Source organism: Gadus morhua, chromosome 22, assembly GCF_902167405.1.
Source record: "Gadus morhua chromosome 22, gadMor3.0, whole genome shotgun sequence".
Taxonomy (NCBI): domain Eukaryota; kingdom Metazoa; phylum Chordata; class Actinopteri; order Gadiformes; family Gadidae; genus Gadus; species Gadus morhua.
In genome coordinates, this window is record NC_044069.1 from 13,938,552 (window position 1) to 13,958,006 (window position 19,455).

The 19,455-nt window shown below is 45.0% G+C and overlaps 1 protein-coding gene across 3 annotated transcripts; it reads right to left on the bottom strand.

The window, feature by feature from the left end:
* Positions 1-2,757: 2,757 nt before the first annotated feature.
* topaz1 (testis and ovary specific TOPAZ 1) lies at positions 2,758-18,120 on the bottom strand. 3 transcript variants are annotated; one of them, XM_030348059.1, is made up of 20 exons: positions 17,375-18,120; positions 16,018-17,011; positions 15,863-15,921; positions 15,454-15,764; positions 14,746-14,792; positions 14,584-14,666; positions 14,190-14,248; positions 11,928-12,014; positions 11,564-11,621; positions 10,899-11,050; positions 10,322-10,414; positions 10,107-10,195; positions 9,923-10,022; positions 7,893-8,064; positions 5,856-5,953; positions 5,391-5,556; positions 4,981-5,133; positions 4,501-4,704; positions 3,693-3,864; positions 2,758-3,440 (listed from the first exon to the last, which is right to left on the bottom strand). In XM_030348059.1, the coding sequence occupies exons 1-20, from the start codon at positions 18,033-18,035 to the stop codon at positions 3,236-3,238; spliced, it is 3,963 nt and encodes a 1,320-aa protein (XP_030203919.1). In that variant the 5' UTR covers positions 18,036-18,120; the 3' UTR covers positions 2,758-3,235. The 3 variants fall into 3 exon arrangements, with proteins under 3 accessions (XP_030203919.1, XP_030203921.1, XP_030203920.1); XM_030348061.1 differs by having other exon boundaries at positions 17,281-18,120; XM_030348060.1 differs by having other exon boundaries at positions 9,923-10,007; positions 17,375-18,119.
* Positions 18,121-19,455: the final 1,335 nt, after the last annotated feature.

Here is a 19,455-nt window from a genome sequence, read left to right on the forward strand (position 1 = left end):
AGGGTGGGAGGTAGGAGGAGGGGCTGGTTCAGCGCTGCAAGGCTAGCCCCGGATTGGGGAGGGGAAGGGAGGCTCGGCTCTCTCAGGCACCGCGTGTGTGCGTGTGCGTGCGTGCGTGTGCGAGTGTGTGTGCTTGTGCTTGTGCGTGTGCGTGTGCGTGTGCGAGAGAGAGAGAGAGAGAGAGAGAGAGAGAGAGAGAGAGAGAGAGAGAGAGAGAGAGAGAGAGAGAGAGAGAGAGAGAGAGAGAGAGTTCATGAGCGTTTGTTATTTAAAAAGGTAAACGGTGATAAAATAATGAAATGTGTAAATCGTAGGGAATGTACACAGTTTTCCTTAATCCAGAAGTCACTGCATATGTTGTAAGTGGCGATATGTTACGTGGATATGTTTTTACGTTATATACAACCTTGCATTGATAAGGGCCTATGGCCCTTATCAATGCAAGGTTGTATATAACGTAAAAACAAAAGTAGAAACTAAATTTGGTTTCGATTTGATGAGCAGATGCGCTTATTGCAAATCATTGCAAGTGCCCCGTGCAATCACCCTGACGCCAGGGACCAGATACCCACTTTGTGGTCGTTCGCAACGCAGCCCGCAACGTGTCTCTGGCAAATACAGAATCCACAGAATGCTATTCATGTTGTCTCACTATTCGAGCGAGCTCAAAACCCATTTAAATCAGACTAACCTTCACATTTTTTCTTTAAAAAATGTAAAAAGAGAAGGATCAAATCAGCTTTTGTAGTAGAATGATAGAAAAACTATTTCATAACAACATATCACCTTGCAACTTAGCACGAATATAGGCTAGTACACATATGAAAAACATATTTTCTGGAGGGGACATGATCAATGCCGGTTTTTATTAAGTTGGTTTTCATTTCCAGGACTCGCCCTGGAAACGAAAACTTTGGGCCAGACTCTATAACAGCATAAACAGAACCCGTACATATCTGGCCTGAAATAGTCCTTTGAACCATTTTTTAGATCGGTCCTGGAAAGTTTGATCCAGTACAGACTGAATCCTTTATTGGGGGATATATGGCATGATTCAGAAATTATTACAAATTACAAATACTTTGTGTTTGATCAATTAACATGTCACAGTATCAGTGGTTCAAATAAATTAAATTCAATTTCATGTAATTGTATAGCCCTTAATCACAGGTAGGCCTACAGTCTCAAGGGGCTTATCATGCCATGTAGGACACCCCCCTACCCTATGCTGCGTTTCCACTGCAGGGTGCAGTAGGCCTACGGTTCGGTTCGCCTCAGTCCGGTAGGGAGGGGGCGGTATAGCCCATCTCAGTTCCGAGGTCGTATGTCGGCCGGATGTCGATCGCCGCGGCAGCTACGTAAACATCGTAAACAACATCTTCCTCCCCAAGAATGCAGAGGAACGGCTCCACCTCCTTGTCGCCCAAGCGAGCGTTTAACGCGACATGTTCATTGTAAAAAATAATACCTCGAGGCTACCGTTTGTTTGTTTTTATCCCCACGTCGCCCGGAAGTGACGGTTCTGTCGACCAATCAACGGAGGGGGTGTGTAGCTCGAATTTTCCGGTACCCTTTCGGGCGTCTCGTCTCGTTTTCAGTACCCCAACGGAGGAGTACTGAAAACGAGGGCAAGACGAGTACGGCTCAGTCCGGGTCACGCCCACTTTTGGCGTTGGAAACGCAATCCGTACCGCACCTTTGCGAACCGAACCGCACCGCACACTGCAGTGGAAACGCGGCGCTAGAGGGCAAAATAAATCACTGGCTGCGAACAGCTAAACTAGGCCTACTTCGGCTTCGTCCTGCAACGGTTTTCTCCTAAAACTATAGCCTAACCAAGCCCTTTAGTTAACCTCCATTTATACTGCATATGAAACATGTAGGCTATCGCACGTAGTTGTAGGAATTGCGAGGAGCATAATTTAAAGGTTTGACATGTCTGAACGATGAGAATCTTGTGATAACAGCACAGCAGACAAGATCGCTTTTTCACGTGGTTAACTAAATAAAGGAATATTTTATGGAGTAGCATGAAGTGTTGCCATTACTCCTGCCTTGCCTCGTGACACTGATGACGGTGTCACGGCCATGTTCAGCCCATATTAGTCCACGATGACGTTGATTTGGGTCTGCCAAAGCCATTTACAAAGTTTTTCCCCTGAATAGCTCTGGGCTCTGTGTGTTAACTTCCCCCTCTACGAGGTCCATTGAACAATTTACCTTTTCAGCAGCTCCATAACCACGCAGAAGACTGACTTTTTAACGGGGGCTGGCAGACAGATGATGGGACTGTAAACAACGCGGGCTAATGAACGTGTCATGGACGTTGTCATGAGGCTTCTTAATTAGGTAGTTATTATCGCCCCTTTTATGTATGGAGGTGGTAGTAATGATTGCAGGAAAGTTATGATGCAGGCTAAAAAGGTTAAATATGGTGTCGACAGCATTTCAGGTAATTGCCATTGTTTGTAATCCAACCTGTCAGCTAAATTACGACGTCTATTTATAAATCGGAGACCCTTATAGAGCGGGCAGTCAGCTTCGATGAGTTTCTCACTAAAGGCACAATGTGAAAACATGCTCGTTGTTGTCCACCATCTAGCGGAGTCTTGAAGCTGTTGCCGATATGCATGCATTGGATGCCGAGTAAACACGAATCATATGAGCATGTTGCTCTAAAATCTGTTGTATGTTCCCTCAATTATAACATGCAACATACAAGATTTGTTTAAAACAATGAGGTAATGACGAAAAACAATTAATTGAATACGTTTATTAAAAAACCGTCCTACAAAAGAAGCCAGGATTAGTGAACTGTCACAGCAGTGTATTCAACAGAATTCTAAAGGTAACCTTAAAACAAATATGCATAAACATGAACCAACTCTGTCTATTACATTACACATAACTATGCAACCTTTAACAGCAAATGAAAAGGAATCCATATTGGTTATGGAAAATAATTGTAAAAGACGAAATAAATCCAAATAAAGGAAACCATTTCATGCTGCACGACCAAGTATCAAATACGCAGCACAGTCCTCGGCCTAACACACAATCCTTCATTCATCTTCTTTAATACCATGACTCCGTGTCTGGTATTCCTGGGGCCCTCGTAGGGGGGATGCAGGCGCCTTCTCCCGGCTCGGAATGAGAGTACGTCGAGGAGGGGTTTGATCGGCGAGCGTGGCCGCAGGCGGGGCAGTGGAAGGGGAGGTGCCAGCTGGGGTGACCGCTAGGAGAGGCGGCTCCACATCCCGCTGGCCCACGAGCGGTTTTGCTTGAGCCAGGTGCGCGCCGAGGGCGTGTCCAGCGTGAACTCATGCTCCTGGGAGGAGTTGTTGGCGGTGTAGTGAAGCGTCAGCCTGGGCTGGAGGACGGCCGCCGCCGAGAGGAGCCGGTTGCTGGCCGACAGATAAACCCTCTCGCAGGTGACGCTCCTGGTCGGAGGGAGAGGGGGTGTTACCGACCTCCGACTGATACACTTTAATCATCTCTATCCAATATAGTGTGCAGAATACCTCTATAGGTTTTTTTTGCAGATTTTAATTTTTTAGTTATTCTGCTTGTTTTAATATATCGTATTTTTTTAATGTTGCACAATCTCTGCAGGTATTGCCACTTTTCATACCTTGTTATATGACCAATAAAAAACACACACACACACACACACACACACACACACACACTACCGTTGGACGGTGATGCAGAGGACCGCCGGTTGGAGCTCCAAGGAGAGGTTGGTGGACATGAGCATCTCGAGGCAGAGAGCCATCTCCATCTCTCCCAGGGTCGGGGGGACGCACAGGGACTGAAGGCCCCGAGACGCGGCGACTTCGGGGTAGTAGCCGGCGTTCAGCGCACCTGCCCCCCAGACCGTTGCAGGGTGAGGCCAAGGTCATGCATGTCTCCCCATTAAAGAGACAGCGCCTCATGCTTTTGCTAGGTTGATCAAATGTGTTCATGTCGTCTCAATGCATGCCGTTTTTATTGCAAAAACTGAAGCAGTGAAGCCATCAGCTCTAAACTGCAATTTACTTCAACAAGAAACCTTTTAATTATATTTATTTGTTGCCCAAAGAAAACATTTTTTAAATAATGCCTTTGATAATGATAGCCTGGAAACTAGACAAGTCTGCGAGCGCATGATTTATTTGCTGTGGCATATGCGTCCGGATTCCCTCCCTCCCAGATTTCCTGTACACCTGGCCCGGGTAGGGCCATCACAACCGTTCCATCTATTAGACGGCGGGTTTAATGTGACGGCTGAGGAACTCTATGGGTAAACAAACAAGAGGGGCTGCCTCTGATGTGTCAGAAGTTCATCATGAAGATGAAGATTAAGTGTTCAGGCTACCGTTATTGAGGGCAGGTCCCCAACCTGACCTCCATTACGCCAGCGGCACATTCAAAATACACAATGTGACACGATCAAAAATGTAGAAATCTTACACCGACGGAAAAACGACCCATTGTTGGTACGTGCTTGGAGAGACTTACGGACAAATATTTCCCGCGCGCGGTGCCAGGGGCTTTGCTTGCCCAGTTTGTCGAGGAGGGTCTGCAGCAGGCCCGCCTGCACCTCCAGCTGCTTGCACAGCATCAGCTCCGCCACGTCTGACGCCATGGGCAGCATCCGCTTCGCCATGCACTCCTGCAGGTGAGCGTTGAACACGGCTCCGTACTGGGAGATGTCCACAGACTCTGCAGGGAGGGGAGGACATTGGAGGTGTTCTTTGCATGGTTTGAGGCATGGTTTCAGGTGGGGAGGCTTGGGAAAATACAAATACATAAGAACTAGCTGCTTTTTGAATACGCTGACAGAACAGTTAGACTCGATACATTTTTACAGATTTATTAATGCAGTGATAATGTTCTTCAATTTTACTTGAATTCATGTTTATAATAGAATTTTTTTGGTTTTGAAACGTCAATAACGTCCTGGGCACCATCATCATATCTTGGGGGTTTCTCCCTCACCGTTGGGCTCTTTGAGGCCCGGGAGGTTTGAGAGGATCTCCAGCGCGTCCCTTTGGGCCGTGCTCTCTGCCAGCCGCAGCAGCAGATGGGTGCGTTCCTCCAGGTCCTCAGGCCTACAGGGCCACGAGCAGGAGGCCAGGAACCACTCATTGTCTGCAACAAACAACAGACCCAACCAGTGGTGGACGGCAGGCCCCTGACAGGCAACACCTCTCGTGCTTGTGGTTTGTCCAATGGACAAAGTTTGACTTAAGTTTGACTTAACAAGGCACCGTCATACCCACCACAAACAAATCCTTCCCATGGGTAGTTTAGACAAAGTTTTTATCAGAAATGACACCCAGGCAAATTAGTTTATCTGGACATCCTTTCTATAACAATCTCTCCTCCATACTTGGGCACATCTTTACCTCTGAGTGTGTTGAGCGCACCCTCTATGCTGCCGCTCCGCAGGAAGAGCTTGGAAGCCATGGTGATCAGGGAGCAGCGAGAAACAGCGCGCTTGTTGCAAAAGAAGACTTTCAGAGTCGAGAAGGCAACCTGAATGCTGGACAGAATCTCCACCACTCGCCGACCCTGCTCACAGATAGATGGGGACGCAAATACATGTATTTACAGGGAGCTCTAGTTTAACTGGGATTTATAAATACCTTTTTCCAAAAAGTCTATTGAAAAGCACTTGGCAGTCATGGAAGAAGAAGCGGAGACGAAGAGCCAGTTGGAGGCATCATTTGAATTATACAGACTTGTCTTTTCTAACAGGTTCCTATAGTATTTTCAGAGCAGGGGATTTAAAAAACACCCGATGCACATGCAAGGGCATATAATTGGCATTATGTGCTTATGCATATGCTTATTGTACACAGACACACTACCTTCTCCCACTGGTGGGTTTTGTAGTATCTAAGCATGAGGGAGACCCCTATTCGACCAAGGGTGGTCTTCATGAGGTCATCGACGCCCTCCTGTGAGACTGAAACAGACAGGAGAAACAAACATACAAAATGTCACATTAAAAACATTGAAGTGGCTTGTATTAATATTAAGACTATGAGGGGCCACTCACACTAGTGTTCGAGCTTATTTGCATTCTAAAGTCTCGAACGTTTGGTTAGTGTGACCACGCCATCCGAATCCAGCACGGAACAGTACAGAAGTTAATGAGATGACACGCGCACACGAGCGGATACGCAACGTGAGCTGGAGGACGTAGTCCTTGCTTGACCCTTCTTTCTTTATAGGTCCATGCCCTTCTTCCCCACAACAATCATTTTACACAATGGCAGCAAGCGGTTCACATGTGGGTTTACGTTGGTGCGATAGTGAAGTCGAGTGTTTACTTGAAATTTGGGCCGACGACAGCATTCAGTCGCAGCTGGACACCACGCTTGGTGATGACGTATTTATCGTATTACGAAGTGATGCCGTATGTATGAAGGAGCAATCGTGCCCTGGCCACGGCCTTTGGGAGCAGTGTGACCACGGGCCAGCGGGGGGAGTGGGGGAATCGTGCTGAATCTTCCTGCAGCACGGAACAGGCAAACTTGCCTAGTGTGAGTGCGCCCTCAGTGTGCCCCGTGTTGCTAGAGCACACCTTGTAGGACTCAGGAACACCGATGCAAGAGCGTTTAGGTGTCGCAACCAGTCGTTTAACCAGTGCCAACACGTACAGTTTAAAGCTTGTTGTCTGCATATTAGGGCTGTAACGATACACAAATTCACGATTCGGTTTGTATCACGATTTTTGACCCACGGTTCGATACATCCCACGATTCTTTTAAATTTAAAAAGCATTTTATTTAAACAACACTTAAATACCAATTATCTTAATGTAACATTTAATAACAAATCATTTGGAACACTGAACAGATTTGAACCGAAAGAATACTATTAAAGTATAGTTAAATTAATAAAGAAATAACCAAAGATTGCAGTTGGAGGATGCTTTTTGCTGGTAGGCATAATAGGGCCCCTTTAACTGTTTGGTTGGTTTATTCAAATATCCTTATTAGCGCTTCTTATTAGGCTATGTAGCTTAAATAATGACATAATCAGGCCGTATAGAATGCAACATGTTTAATAGCCTAACTTTCAATAGATGAGGAAAAACATGAACGTCGCAATAACGAGGCATAGTGTTACGAGTAGCATATATGTATACGCGAGAATGGCAGTGTGCGTATGCGTGTGTGAGTGACGTCAGCGAGTGAGTGGACGAGCGAGGAGAGCGAGCGGTAGCGCGTGTGTCTAATGAAGAAGCGAACGAGTCCGGTAGAATAAAGTACCCATCCTGTCAATAATCAGTGGCCGCTTCATTCCGACCTATAAGCAGACAAACTGCCAGTCAAATCACACAAAACAATAGAGACAGGATCACACAGGCAATTTTTTTCGCGCTTGGCCCACTCTGGATAAATGTCGTTCATATCGCATATGAGGACTTCGACGGCTGTGGAGAAATGCAATCCTCCGTAGCCAGGGAGAGCTGTGATCACAGAGAGGGCATCTCGTCACATATTTACGGCATTGATAGGAGGGGGCGCTGTCAGCAGACTATTATTTAGACAAATTATTAGCAAATTTCAATCGGACAATTTGACCGAAGAGTTAGAAAGGGCATATCGCGCTTCTGCCTTCTCACACCGCGAGACAGGTTCGTGGCTTTGAGTATCGCGATTTTCGGTTTGATACGCGTATCGTTACAGCCCTACTGCATATTAGTTGCAAGTAGGGATTGTGGGGCCCAGTCACAGTGGAAAAGGGACAGTCATCTACCAAAACTCTTTCAGTCCCACACCAGCACGGCAGCTGGGAGGAGAGGGTATCTTGGACCATTTTAAACATTAATCTTCGTGATCGTCAGAGTGAACGGAATATTCCGAGGGCCAAATCTGCAGGAAACCCATCGTTACCCATGTCCGTGAAGACGGCGAAGGGAATGGCCAGTTTGCCGCTGGCCTCGGACAGGAGGGCTACGGTGATGCGCCCGCTGAGCTGCTCCAGGTCCAAGGGGCGCAGTCCGGACTGGCACACCCTCCTGAACACCGAGCCCAGCCGTGGCCAGTTCTCCAGCTTGATGCAGAGCTGAGGAGACAGGACGGCGGAGACACAGGGGACACAATCACACCATGACCCCGGCACGCCTGGGGGACCTCACAGACAACGGGCGCCTATTTAAAGGCTGCGTTGCAGGGTTTATTTTCCAACGAATTTGTGCAATTTGCTTGTTGGTAATAAAGATTTAAACCGTTATTTATTGTATTTAATGTTGTTAGGTATCACAAAAGGGAATGTAATACGAAAAGGTAGGTACTGTTTTAGCGGTTTGCTATTGATTCTCATTTTCCCCAGAATGCATTGCATGACGTCACGTTGGGGAGACACGGAGCAAAGCCGCATTGAGACCCTTGAGAGTAGAGACTAGTATGAGTGTTCAGCAGGTTATACAGATACATAGATAAATACATAGATATTATATACAGTTAGTAAATGCTACACGGGAACCTCCTAAGATGGCGCAATTTGATTGGTTCGCTATCTCGGGATATTGGGCAATATCCCATGATTGACATCCCAAACTCGATATCGTTTATCGCAAAATGTCCGATAATAACAAATAAACCTTCGGTCTCGGGGGCTATTCCCCACTATTCACTTCGCCTTCGGCGAATAATTGTTAATTATAAGCCTAGATAGATAGATAGCCCAGTCAAGTCTTCAATTAATACCAAACGACACAATCATCGGGAACTCATTTTGGTGATTCGGCTCACACAGGATAGCCTGCAAGACCACACAGAACAAGGGAGACAACAAGTCTGACTGGACATACACAAAATGATCCAATAATTTTTCGCAATTCTGGACCCCCCCCCCCCCCCCCCAAAAAAAAAAAACTCTCCGGTTCTACACGATTCACGTGAATGACCAAATTGACCAAGAAAACGGCGACAAGTTAGCAGTTTTGGATTATCAAAAAATGTTAAGTGTGTGTTGACATGTAGGCTAAATACTGATTGTCTTGCATCCAGGAAATATTGTAATTCTATAGGCCTACTACAAAATGTACATCGGTATTGCGCAACAATCGAGAGATTGGGACCCCCGAATATTAACGGGTATTTCGCACATTGGGTAAAATAAAGCTTAGAAATAAACACCAGGCAAAGATGTTGTTACTGGAGCTAGTAGGCTACCATCAAAACGTGGGGTAACTAATCGGAAATCGGATTACAACGTCGGGGGTAAGATTTAATTAGGGATTATCTCGGAGGGATTTCATAGGTGGGACTGGCAAGTTAGCCCATAGCTAGCATTATGCCTTCTATTTCTAGATATTCTGACTAAGTTTACCGGTACTAATCTGAACGACATAATCGCCGTCACTAGATACAAAGAAAAACGTTGACTTTCACTCGGTGCTATTCACCGACATTAAAAATAAATAAAAGTGTGCATTGTATGCACTGCTGTTCATTAGCTAGCTCCAGCGCTCGTTGCTGCGTTGCTAAATGGTAGCAACTCTCCATTCATTCTCCTCTGACCATGCATTTAATTGGCTTTGACCGCCATCAGTTCTCGGCAATTCCTCATTCGCCCTCTCACGTTAACAGATTCGAGATTATACTGCTGTGGGCCATCATACATGCTATTTATGGTTCTTGCCACCTCTTAAGACGCCATAGTTCTAGCACTAGGCTGAGGCTACCTTCCACGTCTCCCCAACGCAACGTCCTCGCCCAATGGCGTTAGAAAACACCCGTTACTGCCAAAAACTGGAATTTAACTACTACTGGAATTTAACAATATTTTGGAGACATTTTATAAATGATAAACATATTTTGAGTGCTTTAGGTACCCATTAATCAAAACTTCCGGTTAACCTGCACGTAGGCCTTTAAATTCCAACCATGGTGCAATGGCGTGTGGCCTCAAAACAAACCTCCACTTCCACAAGGGTGTTGGCCAGGTTCAGACTTTCAGGGAAGCCATTGCTTGGGGTGGTGGTGGTGAGTGGGGGGGAGAACCTTTGAAGTACAGAACTATAATTTTTACAATGTCACTTGGCCGTGATTATTGAATGGTGATTTGAGAGCGGAGGGACAGTGTGTGGATGTTGCACTCACATGTCTGCCGTCACCAATAGAGTGTTGCCGTGGATATCGGGACTCATCTGGGCATTGTCCATGCTCGCCGGCAGGGCCGACATTGAAATCTGGGAGATCGCAAATGTTACCACGTTTACGGTGGCAAGGGGTGGGGGAGGGAAAACCTTCAGTACAAAGAACGAAAGAATGCAGCTCGTTCAAGCAGACAGAAAGTGAGCTGCGTGGCACGGTACCTGGGATGTGATCCTTGTGAGTTCAGGTAGGATTGCATTGAGGTCCTGTTCTCGCACAACATTGAAGAGCTCCAGCAGGAACTCTGGTACCGGCTGGTCTCCGAAGAAAAGGAAAAGGGTCATGCAGTAGGAAAGGGAGGGACAAGGAACAGTGTCGTGAGAATTGAGGCGCGAGTATTGGTGCCATTTAGCTACATTAACTGTCGGTTAACATAGCTACACTCTAGCGTCCAAAGGGAATCGATATCAAAATTTGCATGGAAGTCTGTATGAAATTGCCCTCGGGGTCACTGATTTCCTCTTAAAAGAAACAGACATCTCTTTGGGAGACAGGACATACAAGTTCTACTCGTTGTCTTTCTATTAACTAAAATATTGCAGTTTTTACAGGGTCCAGAAGAAAGTGGTCAACCTAATTGTTCATCTCAACTGTTTCAAACTATTTCCGTCGCACTCGTCGCCAAGTCGAGTGCATAAAGCTAAAGTGAACCCATGTATAACTGTATTCATACAATGACTAGAGAAAAGTAATTGATTGAAAATATACAACAGCGCACTGAGCGGCTGGACATCTCACTGGGATCTGGTGTGCGACGACGCGGTTGAGGACTGAGAGGATGCTTGTGAAGAGGCCAGCCTTGAGCAGCGACCACAGAAGACACGTCATCACGTGGTGGGAGAAAAACACCCCAGGAGAGTTCTTCTGGTAGTACTCTACAAACACAGTACCTGGGGGGGTGAGAGACCCGAGGGGGGGGAGGGATTGTTTTTAGCTGTTGGATTAACAGCAATGGAAACCAACATTACTGAATGACTCATAGGAATGCAATGGTTATTTTAATTGTTGGTGAATTCCTCTGTAATTAATGCTAATAGATTGGTCGATTCATCCTAGATTTATTATTTGGTCCCTGTAGTACATCATTTTAAATGCTGATCACAAGTAACGAGAGCCAAGAGTTTTCACACTGCGTGCTTTGTCTGAAAAACCACAGAGAATGCCATTATTTAATAATTAGGAGAAATCTTTGCTTTTCTCAATTTCATACACGGTTTAACATTCTCCCACAGACCTCCTATAATTAGTAATATAACCAATTAACCAAATGTAATCATAAAATGTTGCTTAACGTTGGATGGGGAGGTGGTGTGATGAGAAATAAAATAATTAATTCCAAAACACCACAGAGTATGGACAATTAATGATTTCGACACAGTGCTTTAGACTGAATGAAAACTTACTTGCTTTTTGCAAGCACAGTTGATTCTTGGTAAATCGTAGGACAGTCTCCATACAAAACTAGGAAGAAAGCACACAAGCCATTTATAAACTGGTATGAAGTTACAATCATAGCCCTCTAGGGGGCTCTGATATCCAAACATCCAATCATTTCCCTTGATCCATTTGTATACATTTTTAACTGAAAGTTTTAATGAAAAAATAAACAACTCGAAGAGACTAACCAGCAGCAATAGACAATAGAGACGGCGCTTTCATTTTATAATTCAAGACCAATTTAAGATTGGTAAGGACCCAGAGGCTTTATACAATGATAGCCATCAACAGATTTCAAGTCACATTTGAACATTATGAAGATCAATTTACCTTTTCATCCCCTTTAACAGGCGAGTGTGGGAATCGGCAGAATTTGTAGTAACACGACTGCTTCTCACTGAAGTAAAACTTACAGTACTAGAGGTACAGAGCAGAGGTCAACGGTTACATTATTGAATTATTATACCTGGTCTCTGGGACTTCGGAATTTTGGAAAATTTGCATTTAGGAAATGGTATTGCAATTATGGGTTTTATAACAACATATAATTGCTAAAAAAAATTCAAAACAGGTGTTTTGAAATTGTCCAACTTGTGTGTTCTGGTGCCCCCTACATTTTATACTTCGATCTAAAGGGTGACAAATCATTGAGGATTTGTCAAAAAGCTTTAAACCTAAAAGAAACCCACCCAAACCAGGCCATTAGTATGTTCGTACAAATTTGATAAAAGACCCCTGGTTATTGGGAATATAGCAGCCATATAAAGCAGGAAAAATATAGAACATATTCATAAAACATGGATTTAAATCAAGCTTGAACTGTGATCTGGGTTCCCAGGAGACAGACTAGTAGGGGTGCAACGGATCACAAAGCTCACGGTTCGGATCGGGTCACGGTTTTTGAGTCACGGGTCGGATCATTTTCGGATCAACAACAACAATAAAGATAAGACAAATGTGACCTAAAATAAAATCTTCATCTGTGTAAAAACAAAATAAAGTGAAAAATTAGGTAATAATCCTGCTTCCTTTAAGCATGGTCAATATTTAAAAAATTTGCAATCTGAGGCATTATTCCTTCTTCTTTTTAACATGGATAGGATAGTAAATAATCCCTAATCCTGGATTTACAATTCAGGATGTCTGCATTGCCTGGGGAGAGTTTAGAGTCTACACTCTCCCAAGTCAATGCAGACATCCTTATCTTCTTTTTTTTTAGTTTGGTAGCGAAATACAGTTTCTGGTGTTTTATTTGGCATTTTGTAAATCCATTGATTTCGGTTGGGAGACCCATTGCTCATTGCAAGGGGGGTTGGTTGTAGTCTTTTCGCTCGGTTCTAGCCCTACTGTTGATACGGCGAACCGAGCGAAAAGACTACAACCAAACCTAAACACGTCCGGTTCACGTTTCAATGGGATTTACGGAACGCCAAATAAAACACAACAGAAACTGTATTTCGCTACGATACTTGATGATGTTGTTAATACCGGAATTGTCCTCTAAACATGCGCTGATCACGTCAACGCACAATTTTTTTATTTTTTTTTATCAGCCGATCCGCGGATCACTTGCGTCCCGAACCGTGATGGTTGATCCGTACGGATCACGGGAAACCCGTGAACCGTTGCACCACTAGACTAGTAGGCTATACAATAGCAAAATCCTTTCAAATTTCTCTTTTTATGATCTCAAGCCAAAAAACGAAAAATTAGTCCCACAGGCATTCAAAAGTATTTCCTGCTTGAATAAACAAATGCAGTTATAGCAGGTTATGTTAAAAGAGACCAATACATGCTTGTGTCATGTAGGGCTGGCCCGAATTATTCGAATATTCGAATACTCGTTCGGAAAATGAGTATTCGAAGCTTAAATCAGTATTCGGAGCTTCGTTTTTTTTCTTTTTCATGTTCGTGACGTACCAGAGCGAGGGAGGCAAACTATAAGCGTCAGCGACACCAAGTAGAGAAGCGAGAGAGGTGGAGGGAGAATAGATATCTTGTTTCCCTTTACTTTATAACACAACATTAGCGGGATCTCTGGAGGAAAGGTAATACTTAAAACCTTAGCTTAGTTGTTTGTTTACGTTCGCTGTACAGCGCCGCGCCAATCAACTGTGACTGGCTTGCCGCAGAGCGTGAGCGTCTTGGGAATACCCGGTCAATATAATGGATATAATATGGACACATAAGACAATCAATATTCTGTATTTGTTATGGATTTATTGTACAAATTCCCTGAAAAGATGCACTTTCCAGGATTAATTGAAAGCTCCCGTAAGGGCTGAGATGGCAGAGAACAGCTGATTTGGAACGGAGCAACAGCTGTTCGCTTTCACGGGGAAAAACTAAGGAACTTCAACCTACTTAGGCCTACTAATTAACGTTCAAAAGCTATTAAATCTTCAACAAAATATGCAGATACTGTCAAAATCGGTTCCAGGGAGTATATAGGGATTATTAATGTTGTTTTTGATGGTGTTTTTTTCTGGAACGAGTATTCGAATATTCGCTCGGAAAAACCAACGAGTATTCAAAGCCTGAAAAATAGCATTCGGGCCAGCCCTAGTGTCATGGTCATGCTAGAATACTTACAGTTGTAGACTGATGCCGCTTTAAAACCTGCAGGTCCTCTCGGATTTTCAACCTATGCCCTTGAAGGGAAATCCAAAATGTCCTTATAATTAATTCAACTACACTGAAAATTGAGATACATTTAGCAATTGAACCTGTACCCTGGATGTAAATATTGGAAAACATTTTAGGAACACGGCTCGCTATTCACATTATGAGGATTTTCCACATCATTACCCTAAAGGCTCAAAATTGTGATTTGACTCAGCCCAACCCCCTAGCCCTAAAGCTCGTCTTACCTTCAGTTTACCTTAAACTTTGCGTTACGAAAAATGAAATGGACTCATTTAAGAAAACAAGATAACCTCAATTTGCTACGAACATTACCCTAAATCAATGACCTGGAGGTACCAACCTGCTGGCTGCACCACTCCATTGTCAGAGTCCTTGGATCCAAACAAATTAAACAGGGGTTTGTTTGCCTGAATAGTCAGGGGCCTACGAAAAAATAAAATAAAAACACGGTGACCACCAAAAACATAGCCTATCCACCGTCCACATATGTTGGTGTATTTACCAATCAGAGGTGTCCCCGGTTTGGTTGTTGTTGGTGTCAAATTTGTTCTGTTTTGGAGAAAGAATTCAAGTAAGCTCCAACTTTAAACTTTTGAACAAATGTTTTTAGAGTTCAGCTATTAAGTTAACAGCATCAGCCTAATTTTTCACATGAAATGCATTTTCTAGTATCATATTGTTATGCAATTGTTAATATGGCTGTGGTAAGAGAAACCCAACAGAGAAGGATTCATTAAAACTTCTCTCAAATAACCCGGCCACTTTAAAAGGTGATTATACCACCAGGTGAGAGCGTGATTAGCTGTTACAAACCGTTTTGAAAATCTGCCTCTTCTGACATCATAGGTGGGCGTGTCCACCTAGATGTATAACGGATAGATCAGCAACGTTTGCTACAGTCCACTGGGTTGGCTGGTAGACTGATCTATCGTGCACACAGCTAGGTGGACATGCCCACTTGTGATGTCAGAAGAGGCAGACTTTTAAAACGGCTTGTAACGGCTAGTCACACTCACACCTGGTGGTATAATATGTCAACTTTAACTATACACACACACACACACACACACACACACACACACACACACACACACACACACACACACACACACACACACACACACACACACACACACACACACACACACACACACACACACACACACACACACACACACACAACATCGAGTCAAATGTCCATTGAACACACCTGTCCAACAACTGGGTTGGTGGTGGGTCCAACAACTGGGTTGGTGGTGGGTCCAACAACTGGGTTGGTGGTGGGTCCAACATCTGGGTTGGTGGTGGGTCCAACAACTGGGTTGGTGGTGGGTCCAACAACTGGGTTGGTTGTGGGTCCAACAACTGGGTTGGTTGTGGGTCCAACAACTGGGTTGGTTGTGGGTCCAACAACTGGGTTGGTTGTGGGTCCAACAACTGGGTTGGTTGTGGGCCAGCTGTTGCTTGCCGTCGGGGAAGGAGTGGAACGTTCGGCACGCCACGGTCTGCTATCGCTCTCTTCTGTAATATACACGCATAACACAGCATGTTCAACATCCAATTCTTTAAGTTCAAACTGTTTAAACTTAAACCTCTGTGAGGGAAAATTCAAGGCATACCTTCAATTGGATCAGCAAATAAAGATCTCACGTAGAACTGGACTGGTGCTGAAGTAACTCTGTAAAACAAAAATACATTGTAGAGAGCATCTTTGAAAAATGCGAACAATATTTGTTGCCTGTGGCATCACACCCTAATTGGAAAACACAACTACCTTTTTTTGGCCTCAAACAAAGCTCTGCCAGCTCGAGACATGAATCCCCCGGGTGGGATTTTAGGTGACCCTTGAAGTGCAGGGCCCGGTTTTAACATGCTCTGCTTAGGCAGGTTATCAAACAGATCTGGGTCATCCTGGACCACTTTAACGAGTAGTATATCGTTCTCGTAGGCCGTGATCTCATCAAGAACGTCTGTCCTAAAATCCAAAGAGGACGCAACAGAAACTTTGGTTTCTTGGCTCCTCTGGTTTGGCAGGAGTCTTGTGTAGGACGGCTTGGTCGGTGAGGAGAGAGGAGAGAGCAGTGGCCGAGGGAGAGAAGGATCCATGTAAATCTTTGACCACGGTTCCACTGGAACACTGTGCAACAAGACCTCTCTAGTGTCTTGTTTTTCTGAAGTCATAATATTGAAGTTACATGGAGAAAAAGTTTCATAATTCTGTGAAAGCGTGGAGGAATGAGTAGAACTTGATGAATCCATGTCCTTTTCTTCATCGTGCCATGGTGAATCGTCAGCAGCACGGACCTCATGTCCGTGCGAGGAAACTAAGGAGTTTGGCGACGGGGCATCCTTGTTTGGGTTAGCAAATGCAAGTGGCAAGAAACAAGGCATCGCTGGGAGAAGGCCTCCATCCTCAGGTTCAGAAATCAATAGCGTGGAGGTTGTTGCGCTTTCACTAACACTGGGACTTGAGAGAGGAATGGAAATCTTTGGACCCCCGTTAGAGAAGGGCCAGGGCATGTATGTGCGTGCACACGACCAGTACATTTCCTTCAAATGGACTCTTGCTCTTTGGCATGAAAATCCTGCGTCTTCTGGTTCGCTGTCCGAGGGGTCAGTAGTTTCCTCTTGAATTGCCATATTCTCCCCTAGACCATGCCTCGGACTGCCAGCTGGGGAGTTGGGCGGTTTCTCTATCACTTCTCTGTGGCCTCTAGTGTCCATATCTATCAACTCACTGTTAATCATGCTGCCATGGCCATTGATATCTGCAAAAAAGCAAAACATCGGTCAAACTGGGTAATCATTTATATTTTAGCAAACAAAATCGATTGTGTTGCCTTGGCTAAGCATGGAACATTCACATAATACTTAAATACAATTCATTCATCATTTTCATTGAAATGCCTGGATGCTTATTTGCGTGAATCATATTATTTAAGAGAACCTACCATTTCCACCTTTAAAATTGACCAGCTCTAGATATACGTTAGCAACTTTCATAATAGCGTTAGCTAACGTCAGTAAACTTGCTCACCTAGACACAACACAGCTTACAGCTAAACTTGTCTGTTTCTGAAACGTTGAAGAATTGCGTTAGTGTGGTAGATACTGCACATAATGAACCTTACTTGGGATTCCAGTGAGATGTATTTGTTTTCTTTTAAGGACTCGGGCGGGATCTGCCGTTGCGACCTGTGGCTGACACCAGGCGGCCCTCAGCGATCTGAACCTCCCAGATCGTTCCGGCTTTACTTTGCGACCAATACTGTCTATAACTAGGTCGTCCACATCGCCACCGATACTAGACGTTTTGGTGAGATCTAATTTCAAGCGGTACGTTTTCGGTGACCCCTCGGAGGAAGACAGAGCCCGGGCGCCTCTCTCAGTGTGTACGTGTGCACTCGCGCCTCGCCGGGGCCTTGGGCAAGCAGCACGCGGCGCCGAGCCTTTACGGCGACGGTTTACTTTCTGCTCCGACTCCTTTTTCACTTTTATTGTGGTCTGTGCTTTAGACAAATGCCCAGCTGGATTCCAACAAGTGCTACAAAGTAAATTTAATCTACCAGAAACTTGTTTGAGTTCAGAAGATCTGGACCTACTTCTGGTGTTGGGACCGCTTTGAGCATACTTGCCTCTCGTGTGAGGTCTTTCTACTTCTACCCCATCGGTCTTCCCATTGCGTGCTACATGGTTCCTCTGCGGCCTCTTTACTCCTCGGTGTGGCGTGCGTGTAAAGGCATCCTCGGCAACCTCGGTCTTTACACCCTTGAGACCGTTTTTCGGAAGCATTTGTGTTATTGGTGGGGGCCTTCATTCAACTTGTCGTTAGGTGTCCAGAGGCCCGCCGGCCGCCATTCCCTAATCGCAGAGTACGCAGCACCAAGTACCTGGCGGGGGCACCAAAATTAAGGTTGTTAAAAAAAATCATGATAATAATTAAATAATTGAACTACAAAAATATATAAATAAGCAATGAAGAGGCCCACCGTAGTTTTTTTTACATTTTTTAATCATCACTTAATTTAGGCAAATTACATGTTTTTACCTGATATATAAAAATAGTCTCCCCCCCTTCCCTGACCCTAATGGTACAGCCTTCGAAGCTCTCGTGTTTTCGCATCGGAGACAGAGCATGCTTAATTGCCGGTGATATCAAGCTGCTTTTGAATGGCGGCCACGGCGATTCATAATGGCAAGTAAGAGACAACAGGAATCTGGCGCAGAAAAGCGGAAAAATAAAAAGCTGAGAGATGACACCCGTGCATCCCTTGTTGGTAAGTGTGTGAGTATTATAGGTCTAATTGTTTTGCTAACGTGCAGTGATATTGTAATGCTAGCATGACAGTTACTACACAGCAGCAGAAGCTAAATGTTAAGACACTGTGTGACGGCGTGTCATCTTAAAAATCCCTTTCTGTGATCATCAGCTGTGTAGTCTGAAGAATATTCTAGCATTTCAAAATGTATGTGAGCATCCCATAGAAACAGACTAACAGTCTCAGACAGTGAAGTGAAGTTTTTTTGTTGCCCTTTATTAGTTTATAGTGTTTAGATCCTGTGACTGCGGAGATCAAGCCCCGATTGGCACTCTTTGCTCCTGCTTCAGGTTTCACAGTCCTAGCATAGTTCTATTTCATGTAGGCTACGCCGTCTAGGCTTCGCCTTATGGGCTTGTCCCGTGCGCGTTGGCGCGCGCTGAAAATTTCAAACTATGCACCAATCAGCGTGGGCACCGCCCATTTCCCACTGTATCGTGTCTATATAAGGCGGTGTATACCGTCGCTCATCCTCCCTTTTCTTTCAGCACTTGTGCTTATCAGCAGAAAATCGAGAATACATTAAGATGACTTTGACAAAACGGATCTCCAAAGCTGGTGGCAGCGGCTTGGGCGAGGCCTTGGACAAACGGCCCTCTTCAGGGCCACCTGAGAGCGCTCCTGGAGCTAGGTCCTTTTCAGGACCCCTATGCGCCTCCTGTCCCGCCTCCCTGGCACCGGGTGACGGGCACTTGGCGTGCTTTCGGTGCCTCGGCGCCGACCAAGCCGCGGCTGCTGGAGCCTCCCCTGGCAGCGCTTCTCTGTCCGGGCGCCGGATGGCGCCCTAACGAAAAGCCGCTGCCCCCCGACCGCCTCCAGAGACAGATTGTCGGTGGTGCGTTCTACCATCGTGGTTGGACAACACGTTGAGATGGGGCCATCCCATACAGTTC

Excerpts from the sequence above, each read along its gene's own strand:
- topaz1 (XM_030348059.1), bottom strand. The coding sequence starts at position 18,035 with ATGCTTCCGAAAAACGGTCTCAAGGGTGTAAAGACCGAGGTTGCCGAG. Across the intron at positions 15,922-16,017 it reads TTGTTTGAGGCCAAAAAAAG|AGTTACTTCAGCACCAGTCC; the intron begins GTAGTTGTGTTT and ends TTTGTTTTACAG. Across the intron at positions 3,865-4,500 it reads CGCGCGGGAAATATTTGTCC|GTGCGCTGAACGCCGGCTAC; the intron begins GTAAGTCTCTCC and ends TCTGGGGGGCAG.